At 44.8% G+C, this 25,510-nt stretch overlaps 1 protein-coding gene across 3 annotated transcripts in view; it reads right to left on the bottom strand.

Moving 5' to 3' along the window:
• The window catches only part of HIPK1 (homeodomain interacting protein kinase 1), a 54,755-nt gene extending 32,813 nt beyond the window's left edge, over positions 1-21,942 (bottom strand). For 2 of the 3 annotated variants that reach the window (XM_077294953.1, XM_077294955.1), the window contains exons 1-2: positions 15,629-15,761; positions 1,034-2,114 (exon numbers count right to left, since the gene is read on the bottom strand). In XM_077294953.1, the coding sequence (XP_077151068.1) occupies positions 1,034-2,112 (1,079 nt within the window). In that variant the 5' untranslated portion in view covers positions 2,113-2,114; positions 15,629-15,761. Of the gene's footprint in view, positions 1-1,033; positions 2,115-15,628; positions 15,762-19,796; positions 19,854-21,692 lie in introns of those variants that run through there. The other variant, XM_077294954.1, reaches the window with a different exon arrangement.
• Positions 21,943-25,510: the final 3,568 nt, after the last annotated feature.

Here is a 25,510-nt window from a genome sequence, read left to right as displayed (position 1 = left end):
TGAAGTGAGCGGTGAGGCATGAACCCTTTAGTCTTTATACCGGATCTTACATGTACAAAAATTAAAGTATATATGGTGCAAGATTCACAGGAGAAGGAAGCCATCAGGAGCAGCTGCAGGTTTATCCTTGTAAGATGGTGCTTCAGGCACACTTCATGAGTGGAGGCCAGCACAATGACTACACCATGCTGCCCAGTACTCTACAGCCTCACCAAAAAAAAGACAGTTCATGAGTGGAGGCCAGCACAATGACCGCACCATGCTGCCCAGTACTCTACAGCCTCACCAAAAGGAGGATCATCAGCACTACTTTGGCATCAGCTACCACATGGACATTCCAAGGAAAAAAGCACCACCCTGACACCAACACAATCCAAAGAGGTCCACATATAGAAAAGTGATGGCACGAGTGTCCATAACTTCTTTGCTACACCTGTGCCTCTCAAAGCTTGCATGATATATTGCACTAGCACTTCATGTGCTCGTCTTCTCACAATTACATTGCATAATCCTTTTCAGCCCACTATAAAAAGTTGACAAAATGTAGGAGGAACTTCTCAGATAGTGTTATCCAGAGGCACAACTCTCCTGTTACACAACTGACCTACAGGCAAAAGTGACTTACATAATCAGCTTTGCATTCATAGGTGTGGTGAGACAGTTTACTTTGATTAAACTAGGTCGTGACATTATCACCGTCATTTATTGAACTGACTTGTAAAAGCATCAAACCAGTTGTATCAAGATACTCTTTAGCCACCATCCATCCAGTGACAATGCAATATTTTTGTACAAGTCCCACTAGGATCATTACTCAACGGAAATATTGGTAAGCTCCTGCAGTGTCAAAACTTTCCTGGTCTGGTTTTTTATCCTCCCACTAATAATGGTGTTCCAAGCCCCCTTTACTTCATGCTGTGGTTTGGCCTGGTATAGTGTGTCACGAGTGTGGACAACTCCTGGATAAGTTTCCAGACTCCAATAGAGATTGTATAATATCTAATCGAATATCAAATGGAAGTCAAAGCCTTACCTGTAGTACCGAGATTGCAAGTAGGTCGAGCACACTGCTTTAGAAACATGACTAGCCGAGCCAAAATCGATGACCTTCACTCTATAAGGCTGGCGTGCCGGGTCCACCAGCATGATGTTCTCAGGCTTCAGGTCAGCGTGGATCAGCCCCAAGCTTTTCAGCTTCATTAGGGCAGTGGCGACCTGCTGTAATATGGGCCGGATATACTTCAGCGGAAGAGGACTGAATTTATTTTGCTTCAGAAAGTCATATAGGTTCTGTTCCAACATTTCAAATACAAGGCAAGTGTGATTCTTGTGCTGGAAGCACTCGTATGAGCGTACAAAGTTGTACTCGTCAGCATTTTCACTGCTCAGGCGCGAGAGGATGCTCACCTCTATCTGACCTTGCCTGGCATAGGAAGGATGGTTCTTTAGGATCTTGATCGCCACAATTTCCTTTGTGCTCCGCTTCCAGCATTTTGCCACTTGACCAAAAGTCCCTCGGCCCAAGAACTCCAGGACTTCATAGCTGTTGGTCATGGAACACAGGATTTCGTGCTGAACGAGCTGGTAATCCCCCTCGCCATTGGAACTGCTGCTTTTAGTGGTTACAGTGGTGGTTGTGGCAGCAGCACCCACCGCGGTTCTGTTTTGCAGCATCAGAGGTGGCCGTTCATCAATAATCTGCACACTACCGTTGCTGTCCACTTCCTCACTTTTTCTTTTCAGTCCACATTTTTGGTATGGTTCCAGTAAAGAAACGTTGCTTCTGTGGTTTAGGATTTGGCTGCTCTGGAAGGAGGTGGTGGGGCCACTGCCAGTACTGTCGGCGGCAGTAACCACTATATGCTCTGCGGCGGCGGCTGGGATAAGGAGGTTGGGCTCGTAGGCAGCCGGTAGACTGAAATTCGCTACCTGGTGAGATGAACTTGCGTGCCCTTGAGCGACTGAGAGGTTCTTGCTGTGTGCGTAATACTTGTTGCTATTACCCTGTCCCGTAACATCCCAGCCAGAAGGCTCGACTTTAAGTTTCTTTGCACTACAGAAGGCACTGGACGATACTAAAGGCGGTGAGAACACCTGCAGCTGTGATGCCATACCTGAAAGACAGAAGGAGGACATTTTTAGTTAGACTGTATGCACCATGAAAGTGCAAAACATCCGAAACGCACAACCTGGAAGTAGACAGACTCGCACGGTCGGTGAACGAAGAACACCGCCTCACATGGCTTCCTACGACTGCCTTCATTAACAATAACTAGCTTTCTCGCTTATCTAAAAATAACGAGGAAGCGGTCGAAGTGGTCTTACAGGACAGATTCCAGAATACAATTTCTCAGCATGGAAGACTTTGTTTATTTTTCCAAAAGGAAGCTCTCGAGGGGGCACAAAAGAGGAATTTACACTGATCTGACCTCCTAGGGAATGACATTTCACTGTGGCCTGAAGGGTATAGAGCCAGCTCAGACAGTCGGCTTTTTCCATCTGCCTCTTAACAATTTACCGTGAAGGCTCCAGTGTGCCGAGTTTACGAAAAAGCATTTACATTTCAGGCAAATCCACAAATGATTAGTGTTAATACACAGGAGGGGTGAAGCTAAACAGATTTACAGAAATAAGAGCAACGGCGGTCACGGTGCAGCGTACAGCCCTCACGTGAGCAAGATGGCCACCAATAGCCGACAGCCATCTCTGACTGCATAGCAGTGGGACCAAGCTATAATACCAGGCTCAGCGTAAGGGTGGCGCTGGTCATTCATCCTTCTAGGCCCACTATAGGATTCAGAATTCAGAAAAATTTCCATGGGGATACAAAGGAAGAAAAAAAAATGTTAAAGGTTAGAAAAACATGGACGCCTTTTGCAAACTGAGGACTTATACAATTAAGAAGATCTGCAATAGACAACCTACAGTCTGGGGTAGTGCCATATTTTGTTTGGAAGTAATCAGACTTTTTTTTTGTGGACAGTTCGAAAACTTTGTTGATTACTTCCAAAACACACATGTAAAGGAAATTTCTTGAAGCCCCAAATTTAATACAGGAAAGGCAGACTGTCCTAACTACCGATAGTCCAGAAAAAGGTCTTGACGACCATATTACTGCGTATTATATGACACATAGACCTACAGAAATGTTACCCTCCGTGGCCAATCTCACAAATGCTGTAGTTTTACTAGCCTTGTACTTTAGGGTTAGCAGTGATTAGGTTACAAGACAGCCATAGACCGCAGGGGGATATAGCTCCTCCAGCATCCTGATAATTGTGGCGTCCACTCAAGAAGAGCAGTCAGGAAAGCGAACCTGTAATTCAGTCCTCAGCGTTAATTACATGGCTGCCTCTCTAAACAGTGAGCGGGATTAGCCAGGAAAATGGGAGTCTAGCCTGGATGTCAGAGGGCAAACCAGGAAAGAAAAATAACCCTGCAGTCAACGGGTGCTGAGCACAGAGCGGGGGCGCAGCTAGGAGCAGAACAAGGCGACCCCTTATAGTGTTTAATGTGACCCTTGGAAATTCGTAACCGATGTCCTGTGGGGGGGTTATTTCATTACTGCGCTGAATGCGGAGAGCGCAGCTGTGCGGTGACATTCAAAGGGACCGGTGGTGTTTTCTCCTATCACTCGCCACCCTCCTTTTTCGGATTCACACAAGTGAAGGCCGCATTTCACAGCAAAACAAAGGCAAGATTTCAGAGGCAAAGCAGAACTGACTTGTAGTTTTCATAATGAAGTCAATATAAAACACCCAGCTTTTAACCCCTTAGACTAGCACTGCTGTCAGCCTTCGTGATGAGGCATGTATAGAGCCCAAGGCCAAAGCGGGATTCGATCACACAGCCGCTAGTGGGGTCGTGTGTGAATGGATGACACATCAGAATGGCAATTACCAGGTCTCAGTTATAACAGAAGGCTTCATTATAACCCCCAAAAAAACTCATTTATTAAAGTAAATATTACAGTCTGTCCATGTTGGACCACACAGATTTTAGCATCAAATCCAGTGACCATCCGTAACCTGCAGTGAGTGGGGTTCTTACATACTTACTCACATGCTATGAGGCATCCCTGAAATATGTTTTACCCTACCTCTTACCGTCCTCAGATTACATACCAAAAACCTGCTGACAGATTCCCTTCAATTCACTTTTCAGAGTTATGGAACTAGAGAACAGCCCCCAGCCACCTCTGAACACTGCATACAGACGGTTATTTCCATGTAACTAGCCCTTCCAGTAAGATAACCAGTTTTTTAAAAATTCAGTTATTAACCAAAGTTTGCCAGGATCTTTTCAGCAGTAGGTCACAACAGTTGATCGCTTTTCCATAAGACATTTTACAGGTGCTTGTGGTAAACCAGTACAATAGTAGAGGTATGAATGGCTTCCATCACCACTTTTAGGTCCTATTAAAGAAGAACTCCAGTAACCACCTGCAGTGGGATCTCGGCCTCCTGCTTGGTACCAAGCCCCCTCATCGCCCCCAAGTTGTACATGTAAGAAACTTATGAGGTTACACTAAATTATTTACTAATGTACAGCTTACGTAATCTCGCCCTGGTCTATTTTTTACTGACGGATAATCCTTTCCCGTCACAGAAGGCCTGTTTTCGCTTTTCCCTCAATCTGCATTTCCATAAGACAGACTAATGCCTGGCGCTTACCTACAACAGGCCTCTTACAGCACGTCCTGTCAGCTGCATCCTCTGCTATCGCAACGGACTATAAAAATAGGGATAATTACTACTTCTTATAAGCGGCCTGTCATTACTGAGGGACAGAAGAAACTGAAGAGCAAGGGGTCTGAGGAGCAATACTACACAGCCCATGGACAACATGCACGCAAGCACCTGAAGAGCCCATATAATGTCCTTAATATGATCTTTGTGAGAAACCGCTCTAAAGCAAAGCGCCAAGTAGGTGACACGGCTTGTACTGACCCAAGGATGTGGATTTGGGATCCTGCAGAGTGAGAGGTGAATTCACAGGGAAGAAGAAAAATACATAAGCGGTGAAGCGAGCTGCGCCTAGGCTCAACATTCATTTCCCTTCTCAGTGGTAGGAAAGAGCTGGTATCAACTTCAAAAGAGCAAGACTGTGCCAGGAGCTTTGATGTCAGGGTAGGACAAGGGTTACTCCACGAGGAGAGAAAACAAAGGGCGGTCAGGAAGGCTTTACACTGGCAAAATTGGGAGAAAGCAACATCTTAGAGTATATATAGTGATCAAAACTTGTTATATCATGAAAGTGTCTCCTCTTGTAATGGAAAGCTGGAGAGCTATAATCATATTGGAATGGCCCCTTCAGTGAGCAGAGGACATAACGGTGCAGGAAAGCAGTCGGCAGCATGGCCATAGAATGCTTCTGACACCTCTATACAAGATGCATACATTACAGATCTTTGTACTAGGACGCTTTACCTGGAAAAGGCTGTATCCTGCTTGAAAGTTGTATGGCCGCATATTAGAAACTAGCATTTTGTAAGTTCAGGTCTAAGCAGACTATGGGCATTCTAACAAGGTTTTACGAAGTACACCAGCCTCATCAGGTCTAAGACATACACGAAGGAACTGTCACTTGCTCAAAGAAATGGCATTAAATACGTTGCAAAAATCCCTGAGCTCACCTCATTTTGCCATTATTAGCCATTTAGTGCTATGGTGCCCTGTTGCAGAGATCCACATATATTGCTTTTGGAGCATATTATGTGAAATCTACTTGTAGTGCAAACTAAGCATTTCTCTGAGTTTTCTCTGATGGCCTATGCCTCTATCTGTCTGTCCCAGCTCAGCAGTGTATCTGCATGCTAGATCAGGAGGGAGGTGTGAAAGCACATGGCCTCAGAAAATTGAATGTCCAGCTGCACTGCAAGCAGAGATTTCACATACTGCACTCCTAAAGAAAAAATGTGACTAACTCTGCAATGGACAAAAGAATGACAGAATCCGGAGCGCTCATCAATTTTTACAAATTTAAGCCATTTAACAAATTAGAAATCCTCCTTAAAATTTATATACCGGTAGTTTATATTGTGAAATCTAGTGACAGAGCCACTTTCATGGTGGAAGGGTGAAGTCAACAGTTCTTTTCAGTGGCATCTTAGAAATGCCACAAAATAAATTATGGTAATTTAAAGACAACCTTTCACTTAAGGTACCTTTACACTAAGCGACACTGCAGCGATACAGACAACGATGCCGATCGCTGCAGCGTCGCGGTTTAGTCGTTGTGTGGTCGCTGGAGAGCTGTCACACAGACAGCTCTCCAGCGACCAACGATGCCGAAGTCCCCGGGTAACCAGGGTAAACATTGGGTTACTAAGCGCAGGGCCGCGCTTAGTAACCCGATGTTTACCCTGGTTACCAGCGTAAATGTAAAAAAAAAAAAAAAAAACACACATTCCGGTGCCCGGCGTCCGCTTCCCTGCACTCCTCCTGCATCCTGTGTCAGCGCCGAACATCTCCGGCATCTCCCACAGAGCAGAGCGGTGACGTCACCGCTCTGCTTTACGGCCGGCACTTACACAGGATGCAGGAGGAGTGCAGGGAAGTGGACGCCGGGCACCGGAATGTGAGTTTTTTTTTTACATTTACACTGGTAACCAGGGTAAACATCGGGTTACTAAGCGCGGCCCTACGCTTAGTAACCCGATGTTTACCCTGGTTACCAGTGAAGACATCGTTGGATCGGTGTCACACACACCGATCCAGCGATGTCAGCGGGAGATCCAGCGACAAAATAAAGTTCTGGACTTTCAGCAACGACCAGCGATCTCACAGCAGGATCCTGATCGCTGCTGCGTGTCAAACAACGATATCGCTAGCCAGGACGCTGCAACGTCACGGATCGCTATCGATATCGTTGTAAAGTCGCTTAGTGTGAAGGTACCTTTACTCAAATTCCACATTGAGTAACAATAGGACTTCATGGTTTGCACCCAGTAGGTTCAGTAATTGATACAACCTCCTTATTGGCTACGTGTGATGGGGAAGAGGTGAAAAAACACTGGCTTGTTTGGTATATATATTTTTTTTAGCAAGAAACCAATGAAAGCTAAAGTACAAATCATCCAACACCTGAGAAGGATGTGAAAAATGACAGACTGCAAGATCGCATGAGAAAAGAATACAGAGGCAGTCATTTCTCCAACCACAGCACAACTATTTGGCTAGCAAATGACTGTACAGATAAATAACAGACATCCTGAACAAACACTCATCAGTTTTCATAAAGTCTGTACTCGTTCAGTCACGCACAACAAAAGTGTCCATGGCTCAGCCGGTCTCCATACACAGAAGAGGGAACATCTGAGGGCGGTCAAGGGAACCTGTCAGTCCGATTTAGCCAACTAAGCCGGGGGCATACCGCTGTCCTGCGCATTAGTACACCGCTAAAGAAGCAGTCTCCGCTGCAACACTCGCTGCTGGTCTGTAGACAGCCATGTGGTGCGCCATCACACATAGGGAGAGTATATAACCTGGGCATATTTAGCAATATTAGAGATATTTATTTAACTGGCATTATATAGGAGTCCCATTGAGAAACGCTATGGAGATATTCAGACAAGCCATGTAATAAAGGAACCTACTCTACTGTTCATCTGCTCATACAAATATTGACACCCCCCCCCCCCTACAATTTAGATTACCGGAAGCCAACCTATTCGGCCATCAGCCATCTCACCTGACTTGCCTATACACAAGCACTCACTTGGCTGAGAACTTGTTTTCTCTACGAGAAAGACGCTGCCCCGACTCTGGTGGTGGCTTATCTCAGAGAACAAAAGGATTGACAGTCCAAAAACCAGACATCCCGCATCCCAAGCCTTAAGGCCCCGTCTCACATAGCGAGATCGCTAGCGAGATCGCTGCTGAGTCACAAGTTTTGTGACGCAACAGCGACCTCCATAGCGATCTCGCTATGTGTGACACGTACCAGCGATCAGGCCCCTGCTGCGAGATCGCTGGTCGTGTCAGAATGGCCTGGACCTTTTTTTGGTCGTTGAGGCCCCGCTGACATCGCTGAATCGGTGTGTGTGACACCGATCCAGCGATGTCTTCACTGGTAACCAGGGTAAACATCGGGTTACTAAGCGCAGGGCCGCGCTTAGTAACCCGATGTTTACCCTGGTTACCAAAAAAAACAAACAGTACATACTCGCCTTTCGGTGTCCAGGTCCCTTGCCGTCTGCTTCCTGCTCTCACTGACTCCCGGCCGTACAGTGAGAAGTGAGAGCGCAGCAGTGACGTCACCGCTGCGCTCTGCTCTCACTGTACGGCGGCTCAGTCAGAGCAGGAAGCAGACGGCAAGGGACCTGGACACCGAAAGGCGAGTATGTAGTGTTTGTTTTTTTTGGTAACCAGGGCAAACATCGGGTTACTAAGCGCGACCCTGCGCTTAGTAACCCGATGTTTACCCTGGTTACCCGGGTGCTGCAGGGGGACTTCGGCATCGTTGAAGACAGTTTCAACGATGCCGAAGTCGTTCCCCTGATCGTTGGTCGCTGGGGAGAGCGGTCTGTGTGACAGCTCCCCAGCGACCACACAGCGACTTACCAACGATCACGGCCAGGTCATATCGCTGGTCGTGATCGTTGGTAAATCGCTTAGTGAGACGGGGCCTTTAAACCCTAACCTCTGGAGGACAATAGACATTTATTCTGGGCCGAGCCCAGCAGTCAGTATGCTCATCCAATGTGTATGAGGTGGGCCCAAGACTCTGCTCACATCTGGTTTTATAGCCTACATTGGAGATCTCCTGAATGTTGTGAGATGCCACCCAATAGGCTTACAGTGGGAGACATTGTCCATAGGCTCCCATCAACTGAGTCTCCCTTTGAAAGGAAGCTATAGTAGACCGCTTTCCTACATCTTGGCCCACGTCAAGGACTGACACTTCCAAATGTAGACCAGTAATGGTGCAGCACAGGGCCTACTGGGAATGGCAGGTTGTTTCACTGCCATTGAAATAAACATCTGCTTGATTTTATGGAGTGGTCACTGAGCAATTCAAAGTATGAAGAAAAACACTCATTTTATTTTGGGAAATCCACTTGTCTGTTTGAGGGGCTTGAAATTTTTTTTTTGTTTCTTTACTGAAGACAATTTTAAAGAACACTAGGTGGGAAAAAAATAAATGCATGTCACTTTTGTATTGGAAGTCACTCCAAAGACACCAGGTGGACATTGCTTAAACCATCCTCGTTTTTTTGGAAAATCCCATTAATCCTCAAGCTTTGCCAACATCACTTTCACATAAGTTAACAGAAGAGATTTAATTTCTTGACCCCCAACCCACCTACGCAAGTGAAGTACAATAAAAAAATAAAAATAAATAAAAACCACCACTTCTAGAACCAGCCCAGCAAGGTGAAGCTCAGGGCGACCTCCGCCTTTCTACCATGTCTTTGCTGGCTCTAGGATTACATAACATGAGCGTAGGGCAGTAACCTGAGAACAGAGCACAGGGCTTAAGCTAAGGGGCTACTGATCAAAGCCAAAAAAAAAAAAAGTAATTGAACAGATTTCTGCCTCCATCCCACAAATCACATCTGGATGTTCTCATAATACAAGATGAATGGTTCTGGGAAAGAGCGGATGAGAAGCAGTGTGTAGACACTGGAGGAACATTATCTGTCACTACAGGTCCAGACTGGGAGGGGGGCGCGGATCAGAGCGAGAACAAGTGCCTGACAGCACAGCCCCCAGATTAGGCCACAAACACAGGAGTAATGTGATCAGCCTTAGATTGCATTCTGCTATTTTCAGGCCGGTAGGAAACAAGGGAGGTTTATGACAAACAAAAAGGACCAGTGTACAGAAAAAGCTTGCATATGTAATAATAGATTAGTCCTGATGTACCTCCCCCACCCAGATTCCGGAGAAACACCAAACTAGGAAATACTTGTGCTTCTTGCAAAGCAGACATGTCGAAAACATTGTCTAACCAGTGTCGCCCTTGCTGCACAACCCTGTGGACTCTGCCTTATGTAAGAGAACATGCTGTTCTGCTACATGTACCCACAACAACTGGCACAAAGCGATAACACATAGGGCACTAGAGAAAGTAGGAAGAAACCGCAGACACTGGGGAAACAAAAGGCCTAGCAAGGAGAAGGGACTAGAAAAGTAGCAGAAAAGGAAACCACCTAGTAATTGGCACCTCTAGAGAACTGCTGCGCAGAACCCCGGTCCAGTGGCCATGTCAATGGCTGCCAGACATGTGCCCTGCAGTACCCCCTTTATTTTATTGTTTTCTCAGATAGTCCCAAACACAGGAGATCTCGCACAGCCAAGGGCTCCAGTAGAGTTAGTGGAGACAGCCATAGCCCAAAGAATCACGTGGTCGGCAGCCATCTAACAACTAACTTAGATGACTACTGGACATGTGAATGTGGCCTTTGTACGAATCCAGCAGCAATCCATTGATAAATGTGTGCAGGCAGAACTTAGTTTTTAAAAATCGGATTTCAGCTGATCTGTTCTTTTTAACATTGAAGTCTATGGAAAACAGATCCGTTAAATGCCAACTTTCATTTAAGATTCTGTTCTTGCTTACTGGTTCAGTTTCAAATGAAAGAAAACCGATGGCCAATTAATGGATTCATTTTCCATATACTTGCGCGATTTTTTCCCTGCTGTTTAAAACGAAGAGTTGGTTCTGCACTTTTTTGCCAACGTATTGCTGCTGGATCCACTGTCCTGGATGCTTACTGGACGTGTGAACATAGACTGGAGCGTAGTCAGTGACATCATTAACCAGCACACCAATCCTTAGTGACGTTTGTCATTTTCGCCTGCATTGTTCCTTTAAAAATTTGTATGCTGGCAGGGTGGCCAAAAGCTGCTATAATGACAGCACAATAGGATCGGGGAGAAGGATTGAAGCCGAAATATAAGAGGAAAGCCAGAAGAGCTAGTGCAAGTGTAATCATGGAAATGCAGCCTTCAAAATATGTGCATATCAAGCGGCTTTACAAGAGCCAATTTACACCTCCAATGCCCAAACACTCCACAATGATGAATACACATGAAACTCACATAGAGACCCCTCCACGGCCGTAAAAGCCCCCCCTACCCAACCACAACCTCAAGATTATGCACTGTTATAGTAATTAACATGCCACCTATAGCTGGGGACCCCCTTCCCACCTTGTTATTTCAGCTTACCCAAGACACTTCATATCAGAGGTCTCTGGAATAAACATATGAGCAGGTTTGGCTCAATTGGCCATTATAAAGGCAATTACTGTAGATCAACGGTAGAGAAAACTATGGACCCATAAAGTATACCTAATAAAAGTAACAGTGATAGAACTGGCCTGAATTAGTGTTTCTGTATTTGCAGATTTTTGGAAATCATGTGACAATACACAGGTTTTGGGGGGGGGGGGGGGGGGGATTTTTGGCTACATGTGAACACAGCCTTAGGCAGGCATAAAACAAACATTAGGTGAAAATAACACCCCGACCCAGCCCATGGTAGCCATCAGTCACAAACCCATAAAGAAAGACAAAGCCAGCAGGGCTACAGTTTCACAATTACTTCTTCCATGAAAAGGTTTCAGTAAAACAATTGGGAGGCGGCGGGGGCTTTAGAGCTCTTGGGAGTTGGATGTTCTCATAGCCACTTAAATCCAGGAGCCAAGAATGTCGTGCTATGATGAAAAGTCGACTTCCTAGAAGCAAGCTGCATTCTTAAACGCCACCCTTTTATACAAGAAGTGACCTGACCCGTAGACTCCATGACTAATCTGTAGCTTCAGCTTTTCTGGAGACTGATTCCACAGTACATGTCACTGGCAGTATACTGAATGGCAATGCTTTTTTTAGATAGTCACTACAGTAGGTGGGCCATAACTCTATATTTGATTGGAGACAGACCATCTACCACTAAAGCAATCTACAGTATAATAGGCCAAAATTAGTCCAGGAGCTGGGACACAAGAGATCCAGACATGGAGAAGACACCCATGCACTTCAGGTCACGTCACTGGTAATGAAGTCTTCAAAACAATGTACAGACATTCTGCAATACCTAACCTAGACATTCAGGGAATATATACCAAAGAGCATCTTAAAGAGAAGCCTTTCCTGCCCTACCTCTGTTGGACAGCTGCATGAAGTCCTTGGCAGGCTGAGTCTTCTGAGCCATGTACCTTCCGCTCTGGCTTGCACCATGTACACTGCTTATTTAGATCTTTGGCTCCTTTTCTATTTAACTGTTGGTATGCTAATGAAGTGCATCCATAAGAATATGGGAGGAGAATGTAGATGCTGTAAGGAGCCGCTGCCTACCAATCACCACCTCACTGGCCACAATGGTACAGCAGCCATGATTGGATCAATAACCAAAAACAACCTGCCACCATCCCCCACTTGGGCTGCTGGACATGCACATTAGATCAGCGATGGCCCTCGCTTACAGCAGAATGCATGCGTGTGCGGCTTCAAACCATTTATTGGCCGTCTTTAACCTGTTCCAAAGTTATCTGGAATCAATAAGTTCCTCTAATGACAAATGCCCATTAAATGGCATCGATGAGAGACCACCTTAATAAAGCTTATGGTAACTGTTGTGCTCTACGGCCTTAACATGCTGAAGCCAGAAATTCAAGGAGAAAATGGCAAACCACCACTGAGTTCTAAATGTAGTCGTTCAGGACAGTGGACAGAATTCACACTTGAGACCAAAAAACTCTGCAAAATTATGGCAAGGAGTAGCTAAACGACCTTCTGAATCAAAGGTGGCATGTAAAATGGCGGCTTGGCGATGAAAAATGCACAGCACATGGCCCTACTTAATACCAAAAGCTGTCCCAGTTAGTAGATACCACAAGTTGTCCCAGTTAGTAGATACCACAAGGGCCACCTCAGATTCCAAGCATCAATACCCCATCCTCCTCCACCATCACTTTAGGTTGCCAAGGAAATTAATGTTCCTGACAGGGCTTGAATGTCTATTTAAAGAAAAACAATGGAATTTTAAAATGTGTTTTCCGTGACTACAGTGGAGCAGATAAAATGCCATTCACCCTGTCCTGCCGTCAATCATTTCTGCAGATGACTGATAACGCAGCATTTACAGATTACAATGCTCTTTGAAAAACAAGACCTGTTTCCTCCAGCATGGAGGAGCTGTAAAATGAGAAGGGGCGACCTCTGGCCCAACACAAGATTCTCTAAACTACAGGAGATTAACAGGACACAGGATCTGCGGATGGAAGAACCGATGTCTAACATTCCCACCTGCATGTTCTGGTCACTAGCTCAAGGTGGACACTGCTCATCCGTGAAGACCTGTGTGCAGACAGATCCTGAGGACTACACAGTACTCAGAAGTCTCCAGGATTCTGCACAGAGGCCATCTAGGCACAGGTCTCCATTCTGGAGTGTGGAAAGTAAGGTTCTCAGCAGTCATAACCTTACGGGCTTGCCTAGAATCTCTTGGCAAGATAGAAACGAGAATTAATCTCAAGAAGTCCCCCCCAAAAAAAAAGATTAGTCAGTGTACAACCAACCTACACCAGTAACCCAGCTTATTACCATGCATGCACCAGAAGTCACACCCTGATCACCCAGGGGGCACACTGACCTCTGACTAATGGGTTATTTGCCACCTGATCAGCTTGAAAGCAGAATAGTCAGAGCTGGAGGCGAAACCAGCACAATATACATTACACACCTAGAAACAAGAGCACAGGAAGCCTCTATCTATGCAATCACCTCCGTCCACATGCGAGACATACCACAGGAGCAGAAGTATGAAATGCCAGCAACACTCACCAGCTGGCACCGGAGCTGCTCATTACCAGAGACCTAAAGAGGGCAAGCGAATAGTACCAGACACTAGTAAGAAGTTTCCAGATTCTGGAAGCATCCAGTACAGCAGAGGTGTCAAACTGCATTCCTCGAGGGCCGCCAACAGGTCATGTTTTCAGGATTTCCTTGTATTGCACAGGTGATAATTTAATCACCTGCACAGAATGATTCCAGCACCTTGTGGAATGCTAAGGAAATCCTGAAAACATGACCTGTTGGCAGCCCTCGAGGAATGCAGTTTGACACCTCTGCAGTACAGGACAGTCATCCTGCATGACCCTTCTAGATGTTAGCCAAGTGGCAATAGACCCTCCTACTAACTGTTCACCCACATCTGGTCCACTAGACTTACTAGCCATGCGCCAAGAACTGATGTAGAAACCATGAAGGATCACGGACCACCATTGAAATGGCATCCTGAATGGCACATCTGCCATGACACTGGTGGCAACCAGATGTGCCATCCAACTACTAAGATGACAAGTTATAGTCTTCTAATTCCATGTAAAGGCACTTCTAGATCAGTTTTACGGAAATCTCTTGCAAAAATTGTAAAAACTGCTTGCCACCCATAATTAGGCGCCTGAGATAAGCCGCCATTCATTACACAAGCTGTAATGACATACTGGCACTGAGGATCCTAGAAACCCATCAAGTATCAGCTGATGCCAGGCAGGAGTGAACACTGCCCCATGATCAGTGGTGCCATCTGCTGCCAGGGCAGGCCCAGAATCCGCACACAGGAGGGACGCTGCCCCATTATCAGTGGTGCCATCTGCTGTCAGGGCAGATCCAGAATCTGCACACAGGAGGGACGCTGCCCCATGATCAGTGGTGCCATCTGCTGCCAGGGCAGACCCAGAATCCGCACACAGGAGGGACGCTGCCCCATGATCAGTGGTGCCATCTGCTGCCAGGGCAGACCCAGAATCCGCACACAGGAGGGACGCTGCCCCATGATCAATGGTGCCATCTGCTGTCAGGGCAGACCCAGAATCCGCACACAGGAGGGACGCTGCCCCATGATCAGTGGTGCCATCTGCTGCCAGGGCAGACCCAGAATCCGCACACAGGAGGGACGCTGCCCCATGATCAGTGGTGCCATCTGCTGCCAGGGCAGATCCAGAATCTGCACACAGGAGGGACGCTGCCCCATGATCAGTGGTGCCATCTGCTGCCAGGGCAGATCCAGAATCCGCACACAGGAGGGACGCTGCCCCATGATCAGTGGTGCCATCTGCTGCCAGGGCAGACCCAGAATCCGCACACAGGAGGGACGCTGCCCCATGATCAGTGGTGCCATCTGCTGCCAGGGCAGACCCAGAATCCGCACACAGGAGGGACGCTGCCCCATGATCAATGGTGCCATCTGCTGTCAGGGCAGACCCAGAATCTGCACACAGGAGGGACGCTGCCCCATGATCAGTGGTGCCATCTGCTGCCAGGGCAGACCCAGAATCCGCACACAGGAGGGACGCTGCCCCATGATCAGTGGTGCCATCTGCTGCCAGGGCAGATCCAGAATCCGCACACAGGAGGGACGCTGCCCCATGATCAGTGGTGCCATCTGCTGCCAGGGCAGATCCAGAATCCGCACACAGGAGGGACGCTGCCCCATGATCAGTGGTGCCATCTGCTGCCAGGGCAGACCCAGAATCCGCACACAACACTGACATTGACCATCTCTAATAACAGAAGGCACACACTTTGGCACCTGGAGGGCAGGATCCCGGGACAATCACCGATCACACCGATATGCTGGGATAGAAGCCCGCGATCCGGTCGCTGCGATCACTCACCGCTGGTGTGGTGGGAGTCTCAGCCGCTGGTGAGAGGAGCTGCCGGGGAAGGTCCGGACCCCCGCCGCGGGCTCATCATCAGACCCCGGGCAGGATACCTGGGGGTGCAGCCGGCCGGCACACTCCGAGATGGGGACAGGATGAGCCGCGTCCTCCGCTGTGAGGGCTCAGGCCTGCGCTCCCTGCCCGACTCTCGTCACTCTTCTCCTGGGTTCCTTTCCTATCACCTCCCCTCTCCCCCGGTCTCCGTTTCTGGGCCAGGAAAGCTGCCGGACTCACACAACGCTCTGCAGGCAGTGCGCCGGCCCCGAGTGACGGTTCCCGGGGGATGAGGGTCGGTTGTGGAAGACAAGAAAGAACCGAGACGCCGGGAAGCTCCCACGGTCAACGACACAGCCAGACCTGACAAATGGAAGCCGGAGACAGCGGCGCAGGCGTTACCAATCGATGGAGAGGAGGCAGCTCCCTGTGCGAATGGAACTTTCCCGCTGACGTCACGGACCAGCAGACTAGGAGAGGCGCTGGTGGCCGCGAGTGTCTGACGCGCATGCGCGCTGTGGCTGAACTGTCTGGACTCTGGAGGGAGAGCCGAGGCCGCCCAGCACTGGAGGAGTGTGGCTGCTGCTGCACCTCTTTATGGCCAGTCTCCTAGTCATAGACCAGTAATGCAGGTGGCTGTAGAACAGTGATACTACAACTCCCATCATGATTTGAAAGCCATTGGGAGTCTGTTCCAAAACCACTGCTGCAAAGCTCAGACTACAGCAGCCACTGAGACAAGTCCCTGCCAGATTCCTGGGTATCCTGTGCCCCCTGGGAATCACAGTCATATTCCCCTGGCCGTGAGACAAGCGCGGATTTGTGACTAAATAAGTACGGTAGTTTATTACATTACATCAGGTGACCACAGGTAAACATACCAATTACAAGAAAGAAAAAGGTGTTAATAGGGCCGCGCACCCAGACACGAAAAAGACCGTAGTCAAGAGGGAGCAAGAGGCTATATATTAAATAGTCAAAATACCGAGAACTGTGCTCAAGTGTATAAAATGTATACAGGAGGACAGATAGTACAGGTATCCGTAAAGTGCTAGTGCAAAACCACTCCAGTAGATCTATACAGTCATAGTACTAAAGAATAGTATATGGGTATAGTGCAGAAACATGTTACCCAAGTATTCAAAAAGGAAAACCCCCTTATGAAGGCAGAGTGTGGAAACGCGCGTCGGGGTGGACGCCATACAGGAGACTGAGCCCTGTATTATAGCGGAGTACTCCCATTACCATTTGAGTGTCTTTACACCATGATGAAATACCTCCTGTTTTGAATACTTGGCTAACATGTTTCTGCACTATGCCCATATACTATTCTTTAGTACTAAGTACTAATATTTTGGATCTATAGAGATCTACTGGAGTGGTTTTGCACTAGCACTATGAATACCTGTACTATCTCTGTTTAACCTCTTACATACATTTCATATGCATGACAGATCCATTATACACTTGAGCGCATAGTTCTCAGCATTTTTACTTATTTAATATTTAGCCTTTTACTCCCTCTTGACGATGGTCTTTTTCATGCCTGAGTGCAGCCTTGTAACATTTTTTCTCATCTTTTTCTTGTGCATTGTTTTGCTGTTGTCACTTGGCATAATTTAATAAACGACTTCACATTCTGTACGGACTTCATGGTCAGCTTCGCGCCCTCTTTCTCCACAGTTTGCCTTCTGTAGACCTACTGGCTGCACAATGAGGTAACTGAGAATCTATCAGTGACACCACAATGAGGGTCTGATGAGGCGTTTGTCGCCATTTCCTTAGCTCCTCAGATTATTTTCTACTACAGATCATAAAGTGTGTAGGGAAACAAGCTAGTCAGCATTTTTAATGACACCTAGTTGCAAAAAATATTTTTTTTTTCCTCGCATACAATTGAGAGTAAAAAAAAAGGGGTTGTCCATCTTCAGGATAATTTTTAGAAAACGTCACGCTCGGTAGGTTACAGGTTTCAATGCGACCCCACTGAAACAGATGCAGTGCCACAATGATACAAGGAGTCACCGTGCCGCCCCAGCCTAATGCCAAATCTCGGTTATGTTCTCATATCAAGTGCACATTGCAAGTTTTATTTTACCAAAACTGAGTGAATGAAGAGAAGACATCGCTATGGCATAGTACAGCTCAGACTAGGGAACCGCAGCACCAGCGGCTGTAGAGCCAGGCAGATTATATCCAGCCAGCAGTCAGCGATGTAGACCTGCATATTGTCAATCAGCTGAACCATTTGACTTTTTACAAAATGCCCCCAATCAATACATAAGAGGTTAAAATGCAATTCTCATATCAGAAAACCATATCAGAATTCCATAATCCACAGCCGCCATCTCTGCGTACACTACTCCCACGCATTTCCTCTCACGCACCCTAAGGGCTCATTCACACAATCCAATTTTCCGTACGAGTGCAGTCAGTGGAAAAAAAAACGCGATCAGCACTCGGACCTATGTTCTTCAGTGGGGCAGTGTGGATGAGCAAGTTTTTTTTCCCCACTGACCAAATCTGCGTGATTGTATATGGATGACAAGTCAAAAAAAATATATATATAAAAAAATCTGCCCACTTTTTTCTGGATAGAACTGATTTATTTAGTTTTTTTTTTTTTTTTTTTTTTTTTAAACGCTCATGTGATCCCATGCTTAGGTGCCCATTACATTGGCCGATTACCTTGAACAAGCGTACCTACAGTAGTTTCCTGGTCAAACCACAAACTAAAACTGCTGGGCAAGCGATTTTTAAACTTGGCTCAAAGGGAACCCATGATGCGATACATACTGCCTACTAACCATATGGGCTCCACCACTATTCACTAGAAAAAGAAAAAAAATCTTGCAGTTTTCACCATGACCAATGCAGTTGTGGCGCCTTTTGCTTGTTTTTGGCTCATGCTTAATGTTTCAGGAAGTGTTATTATTGGCAGATTTAGGTGACGGATGAGAAGTCTGCTGAAGACAGGATCCACCAATCACAATAGGCGATGTCACTGCTGACCCCGTTCCTTCTCCATTCACTGACCTTTGCACACGCTCATTAGAGGCTTCAATACAAGATATAGGGTCTGTTCATTGTGTCTAATGTACATGTGTTTTTCCTGATAAAAAAGCCCAGTTTATCCATTTTTAATTGAAATTAGGTTTCTTAATCTCACCTATGCTTCGTACAACCGCCATAGACTTGTATTAGCGCTGGATTGCGCCTGATGGCCTCACGTTTCATCCATTTTTGCTGGAGCCGTCAAAAATTAGTTTTCCAGTGGCCAGAGAAAACATACATAGGAACGTTTTTTCTGTTCAGCGAAAAAACGCCCAGCAACTGATCCAGAGAAAATCGGATGAAACGTGAGGTGAAATAATGAATCCGGCCACGGATTCAGTTTTTTATGCATTTTTACATTACATCCGTTGCATTAGTTTTTTTTTTTACAACTTTTTACGGATCCGGGTTTTTTTTTTTTAATTCGCCAGAATGTGTCTGACGGCAAAAACCTGATGTGTGAAAGTAGCCTAAGTGTTCCATGCACACAGACAAGTATTAGGCTAGGTTCACATTGCGTTAATGGCAATCCGCTGACGGCATCCGTTACATAGCGGCACTAACGCTATGTAATGGATGCGTTAGCGCACCCATTGACTACCATTATGTAGCGCATTGCTAACGCATGTCATAATCAGCATGCGTTAGTGAGGTGCCATCATTCTGTGACGGACCCTCAGACACGGTCTGCAGCGTTTGGGGGTCCGTCACCGCTAGCACAGATGGACCATCTGAGCTAACGCAATCTTCAAAAGGCACTTGTGTTGCACAGTCCGTTTAACGCATGGGTTGAACTGACTGCTCTAACGCAATGTGAACCTAGCCTTACAAAAAGAAAAAAATAAAGTCAACTGAAGTACACCACATTTCCCATACACTGCGGTGAGATTAGACCACCAGTGGTTCACACCACCCCAAGCATATCTCAGTCCCAGTTGCATAAAGTGCTCAAAATTAAGGTATAGATCAAAAATATAGTGATAAGTGCATAAGAGTTGCACCGTTTGTACATTTAGTTGTGCTTTCAGGGGGCAATAAGTGACATTAATTAAATGAGATAGTTGTGAGGTGGTACCTTATCCATGACTGCAGAGGGATCCATTGTGTCCTAGTAGATGTTGTATCGATGGACCTGTGCATTAATAAAAATAATTAAAAACAATATTCATAGCCAATGCAGTCAGGTCATTGCCTACATCACACTAAGGCCACATTCACATGTTCAGTATTTGTAGGCCAAAACCAGAAGTGGTGATGTGTTTCTATTATAATTTTCCTCTGATTGTTCCACTCCTGTTTTGGCCTACAAATACTGAGGTAAAATACTGACCAAATACTGCTAGTGTGAACGGAGCCATAAACTACACACCTTTAGGGTTTTCAGCTCAAAGCTCTCCAACCTCTCGAGCTATGCTTCCCGGTCACCACCTCACTCCTAGAAAGCAGAACCCAGTCCATAGTACTGAAGCTCAACTGGGATGTGTGGGTGTCTGAAGATTTGAAGGGCTCACGAGTCCAGTCATTCCCCTCCATATAGTATACTTGTGCTGACTTTACATACCGTTGGGGGTCAACTGCCTTGCAGGAAATGTTAATTGAATGTATGGATATTAAGGATTATAAAGGAAAATACAGCATGTTCTTAGAAAATGTGTATGAGAAAAAAAAAAAAATAAATAAAATTATATATATATATATATATATATATATATATATATATATATATATATATATATATATATATATATATATATATATACATACACACACATATATATATACACACATATATATATATATATACACATATATATATATACACACATATATATACATATATATATACATATATATACACATACACATATATATATATATATATATACACACATATATACACATATATACACATATATACACATATATATACACATATATATACACATATATATACACATATATATACACATATATATACACATATATATACACATATATATACACATATATATACACATATATATACACATATATATACACATATATATACACATATATATACACATATATATATACACACACACACACACACATATATACATATATATATACACATACACACATGGCTTAAATATAGCAGAATTTTACATCAATTAATATTTGGCATAGATTTCTGATTATAGTCCGAGAAGCTTGAAAAGGTACACCTCTACCATACAGGCAGTGTCAGGTAGACGCCAGCTGGAACAGCTTCAAGGTGGGGGTAGGAGCAATGAAAATAAATATAAAATGTAGTATAATAGAATAGACTAGACTATTCTCCATTTTTCTGGACTTTGTTTAGCAGGCCTTAAATCTCATGAACACATGTTGGCGCTAAAAAATAAAAATAGACTGGGACAAAGTTAGGTGCAACAGTATTTTAAGCTCAAAAAGTAGTTTACGCACATGACCCTCCCCCGTAACCCAACACCAGATCCACCTTCTAGGTGATAAAGAAAGCTGTAGCATATAGTCAGTGCAACCATTTAGAAGGTCTATACAAACAAGAAGCCTGAACATATTACACCAGCATTGTTGCTTGTCATTTAGAAGTTAATGGAGGCAGAAATACACCTAAGGAAAGGAGAGGGATACAGGGTACTCCATTATGTGGGCATCTGGGGTTAGTGAGGAGTGTATGTGCTCAGATAAAGTTATCAGAGCATGCTCAGGTGCTAACAAGTATCTTGGCCATGCTCAAAAAATAGACTCAAGACCCAGCGGCTGCATGTCTGGTCAACAGCTGTGACATGCACTGTTAGGCAATCCCTGCATGTGTTGCGGTCTAACAGCCATGAGACGTGCAGCTGAAGTCACTCAGCATCCAAGCATTCTCAGATAACACCTAATCAGAGCACATGCGCTCATCACTAATCTTGGTGAAACAAGAAATGACAGCAACACCAAAGGCATAAGGTTGTATGCTCACCTTATTAGGATGTGCTATGACAACGCACAATGCAGTTCCAAGGCCAAAATATGGAAAAATCAGTTGCAGCTCAAGCAAACTCCAGATCAGTTATAAAAACCACCAGTCGAACAATAAATATTTTAAAAAATAAATAGTTAAAAAATTAAAAAGGGGTAATTAGCAGCACAACTAACATAAGCTGACAGACGGGTACCCACTAAACCCTGGCTATGCCTCCTGACACAGGACAAGTAACCCCCCTTAGGCCATGGCACAGTATGAAAAGGGATTTTTATACAAGATAAAACAGGAAAAGGAAATGACATCGTAGGGTTAGGTCAAAAGTCACAACACCACAGGAGTAAAATTAAAAAAAAAACTGTTGTCATTTATGTAACTTCACTGGGTGGATTTGATCCTAGCGTCCCAGCAGCGGAGGGTAACAGCCCTACCCAATGCACCACTGGCTTCACTTGTGATTTGTTAAATTAAATAAATAAAGGGGTCTGATTGCTAAAGAAAATGATACCATGCATATACACAGATATATATGTGTGTGCAAACATAAACATTTCTGTGTATACACAAAATAATATAGAAAAATATGATGATCTAAAGTATGTTCAATGGAGCTGTGAGACTAGCACACCTCAATACATAGCCTTAAAATGATAAAACCAATCAATAACCTAAAAAACTGTTTCAACAACTTCATTGATTAGAAGCTATCAACCATTTCTGGTCACTTGACCCCCACATGCCTTCCGACCAAGTAGACTTTCTCCTTGAAGAAATTTTCTTGATCCTTAAAAATATTTTTGAATGTAACCACTTCCCACCTTTGGGTGTACTGGCATGTCCTTGTCAGGTTGTCATCTATAATGCTTCCTCGCAGGCCTTGATGGTAATGTCGTGAAGGGCAGCCTGCGACTGGGCTTCATAGGGTGTTGTGATTTTCATTCTATGGTATTGAATGAAGCAATCAGATGATTGTAGTTCAAGTTACCAAAAGAGAATAAATAAAATGTTTCAGAAAATGATACAAATTCCTATCACCCCACTAAAAATAAAGAAATGGATATTTCAAAATGTAGGTTTTTTTCAGTCGTCACAACTCCACTCAAAAAATGGCGCAAGAAGTGTGCAAAATGTATATGTTCAAAATAAATGTATTTTAGCCCCCCAAAAAAGAAGAAAAATAGATTTCTGACTTAGTGGCACCATAGGTAATGCTGTTGGCCTCTGATGCGGAAGCTTGGGTTCGAATCCCACCTAATGGTTGAATCATGAGTAAGACTGCCTAGCGCAGTTGAAACATGTGGACCATGTAATTTTTTTTCTTTTTAATGCACTATATTTTCTTTTGAAAAATTAAGCCGGACTCCAATTCTTTCTATTTTCCTTGATGTGAGGCCAGGGCGAGGCCGGTGTCTGAGCGCCAGGTGGATGAGCATGGAGCAACTGGGTGAGCTGGACTGAAGTTTCTGTAAAGAACTGATGTCTGTATTGACGATAAAACCTTCTTTCTGAATGGCATAGAAGATTCTTCATTGTCATTGTTGCAGACCTAGGTGTATTAAGATCATTGGAAAGATCTCATTAATGTCCCATTATATTTTTGCATCTTGTAATAAGATTGCCCCTAAGCTATACCTCCCAACTTTTGAAGAACAGAAAGAGTCACAAATGATGCGTTGTGCTTAGCGTCAAATTTTGGCCACACCCCAACCCACGCCCATTTACCATTTCTTTCTACCCTGGCAGGAGGAGATGTCAGAGGGGCAGTGGCAGTGAAGGAAATTCAGCAGACACCCGACGAGACTGAAGGGTGTAGACCCAAATCCAGGACTGTCCACTGTATCAGGGACAGTTGGGACTAGAGATGAGCGGATCATTTCATGGGTCTCTGGTGAAGGGGAAGAAGGCAGCTGAATGGGAGGCTGCGAATCTCTTACCTCCCGGCACGGCTTTGGATTATCCGGGGTTGGAGCGACATCATCCGTGTGTCCTGCTTATCTCTGGTTGGGACCTACGGGTTTAGCTTTTGTTCATTCACAGTTGTAGCATCTTTATGGTGACCTTTATGTCCTTCACTATATGACATCTGGCTTTTTTGTCTCTGTAAGGCCGTGTTCACACGTTGCAGAAATACTGTGTGTTTTGCTCTTGCAGGTGTCCGCACCAAACTACACTATAACAATCTTCTTTGGTTCTTGCATTTTGCTGCGTCTTTTGGCCTTTTCACCCTTACTTGATGCATTTTTTGTGCAGATGTGAAACTGGGTTTTTAATTATTTTTTTTTATAGTACAGAAAAGCTTTGATTCTGCACTTTAAAAAGTCATTTTTACATGTGCTTTTTTTAGACTCCTCATAGAAGCCTCCAGAGAAAAAAAAAACATGTGAACATGGTCTAAATTTCCTAGCAAAGTCGATGTGATTCCATGAAATTCCGGCCCTTTGTGCATGTAAAGACGCTGCTGAACTCTTCGGCATTGGTGCATTTTTTCTCTGTAGGCTTCTTCTGAAAAAACACATGAAAAAAATCTCCATTGCATTTTTAAGAGCTGATAAAGCTTTTTTGTACCAATAAAAAAAGTGTTAAAAACTCTGCTTCGCATCTGCACTAAAAATTCATCAAATAAGGAGGAAAATGCATAAAAGAAACTTAGAAAACACGCAATAATCAAGAAGATTGTAGTTGCATTGTGTGGTGAGGACACCTGCAGAAAATAAGCAGTAGAAAAAATGCTGCATTAATGCTACATGTGAACATGGACTCAACGTTACATTTTTATTACATTTGTTATGGGCATAATAGAGAAAAATAACAATCACGCCATTTTTTACATCATTTACCAGTTCCTATAAATAATCTGATCACTGTGTTGACTGGGTCGTCACGGTTATAGGGAAAGCAAATATATCGGTTATTTGCCGATTTGTGATGGTTATTATTTTCTAAAAAAACCCATTAAAAATATCTATATTGTTTTCATTATCGAGTGCTTTCTTTATTAGTAATTTTATAGGATGAAAAAAATCTTTTAGGGTGAGTGTCCACAGTAAGTAAACGCTGCGTGATTGACGCTGCAGCGTCAAACACGCAGCGTCCAGATGTTCCAGCATAGTGGAGGGGATTTTGTGAAATCCCGTGTCCACTATGCGTGGAAACCCGCACGCGGCGGCCCTGCGACTCCGGACATGCTGCGCATCTTTTCAGATCGCAGCATGTCCGTGCTACCTGCGGCGACGCTGCGTCGCCGCAGGTAATATCACAGGGCCCTATGGCGAGGGGTGCGATGATCCCGGATGTGTACAGTACACATCCGGCATGATCGCGTCCCAGAAAGGGGGCGGGGCTTAGCGCCGAGCGGCGATACCGCCGGCCATCCTGAGCGTGGACACGCAGCCTTACTCTCTCTCTAGAACATAAATACATAGAAATACACTGCTGTGTGCAATTTATCAGTATAATCTGCCTGTGGAGTCAGAGCCTGCAATACAGATCAAGTATACAAAATTCTCCCTGTGACATCACCAGAGCTTGTGGGTCAGTAACTTTTGCTGCTGCCTGTAATGTTCAAGGTTGTGGGTTTAAATACAGTGGAGACTCAAAAAAAATTACAATTACATATTTTTTTAGTTTTATAGGAGCAAAAAAATCTGACTTTTTTTTCTCCTCAGTATACAGGCACCATAGAAATAAACTGTTTTATACAATGTATCTCTACGAACGCATAATCTACTTCTGTGTTCACTACCTGCAATAGAGGTCAAGATTACCAAATTATCCTATGCTCATCATTGTGGGCTATGGCTCATAGCTAGAGCTGC

Source organism: Ranitomeya variabilis, chromosome 3 (genome assembly GCF_051348905.1).
Source record: "Ranitomeya variabilis isolate aRanVar5 chromosome 3, aRanVar5.hap1, whole genome shotgun sequence".
In the NCBI taxonomy this organism is placed as follows: Eukaryota; Metazoa; Chordata; class Amphibia; order Anura; family Dendrobatidae; genus Ranitomeya; species Ranitomeya variabilis.
Note: the sequence above shows the minus strand (reverse complement) of the source record. Positions and strands in the feature narration are given on the sequence as shown.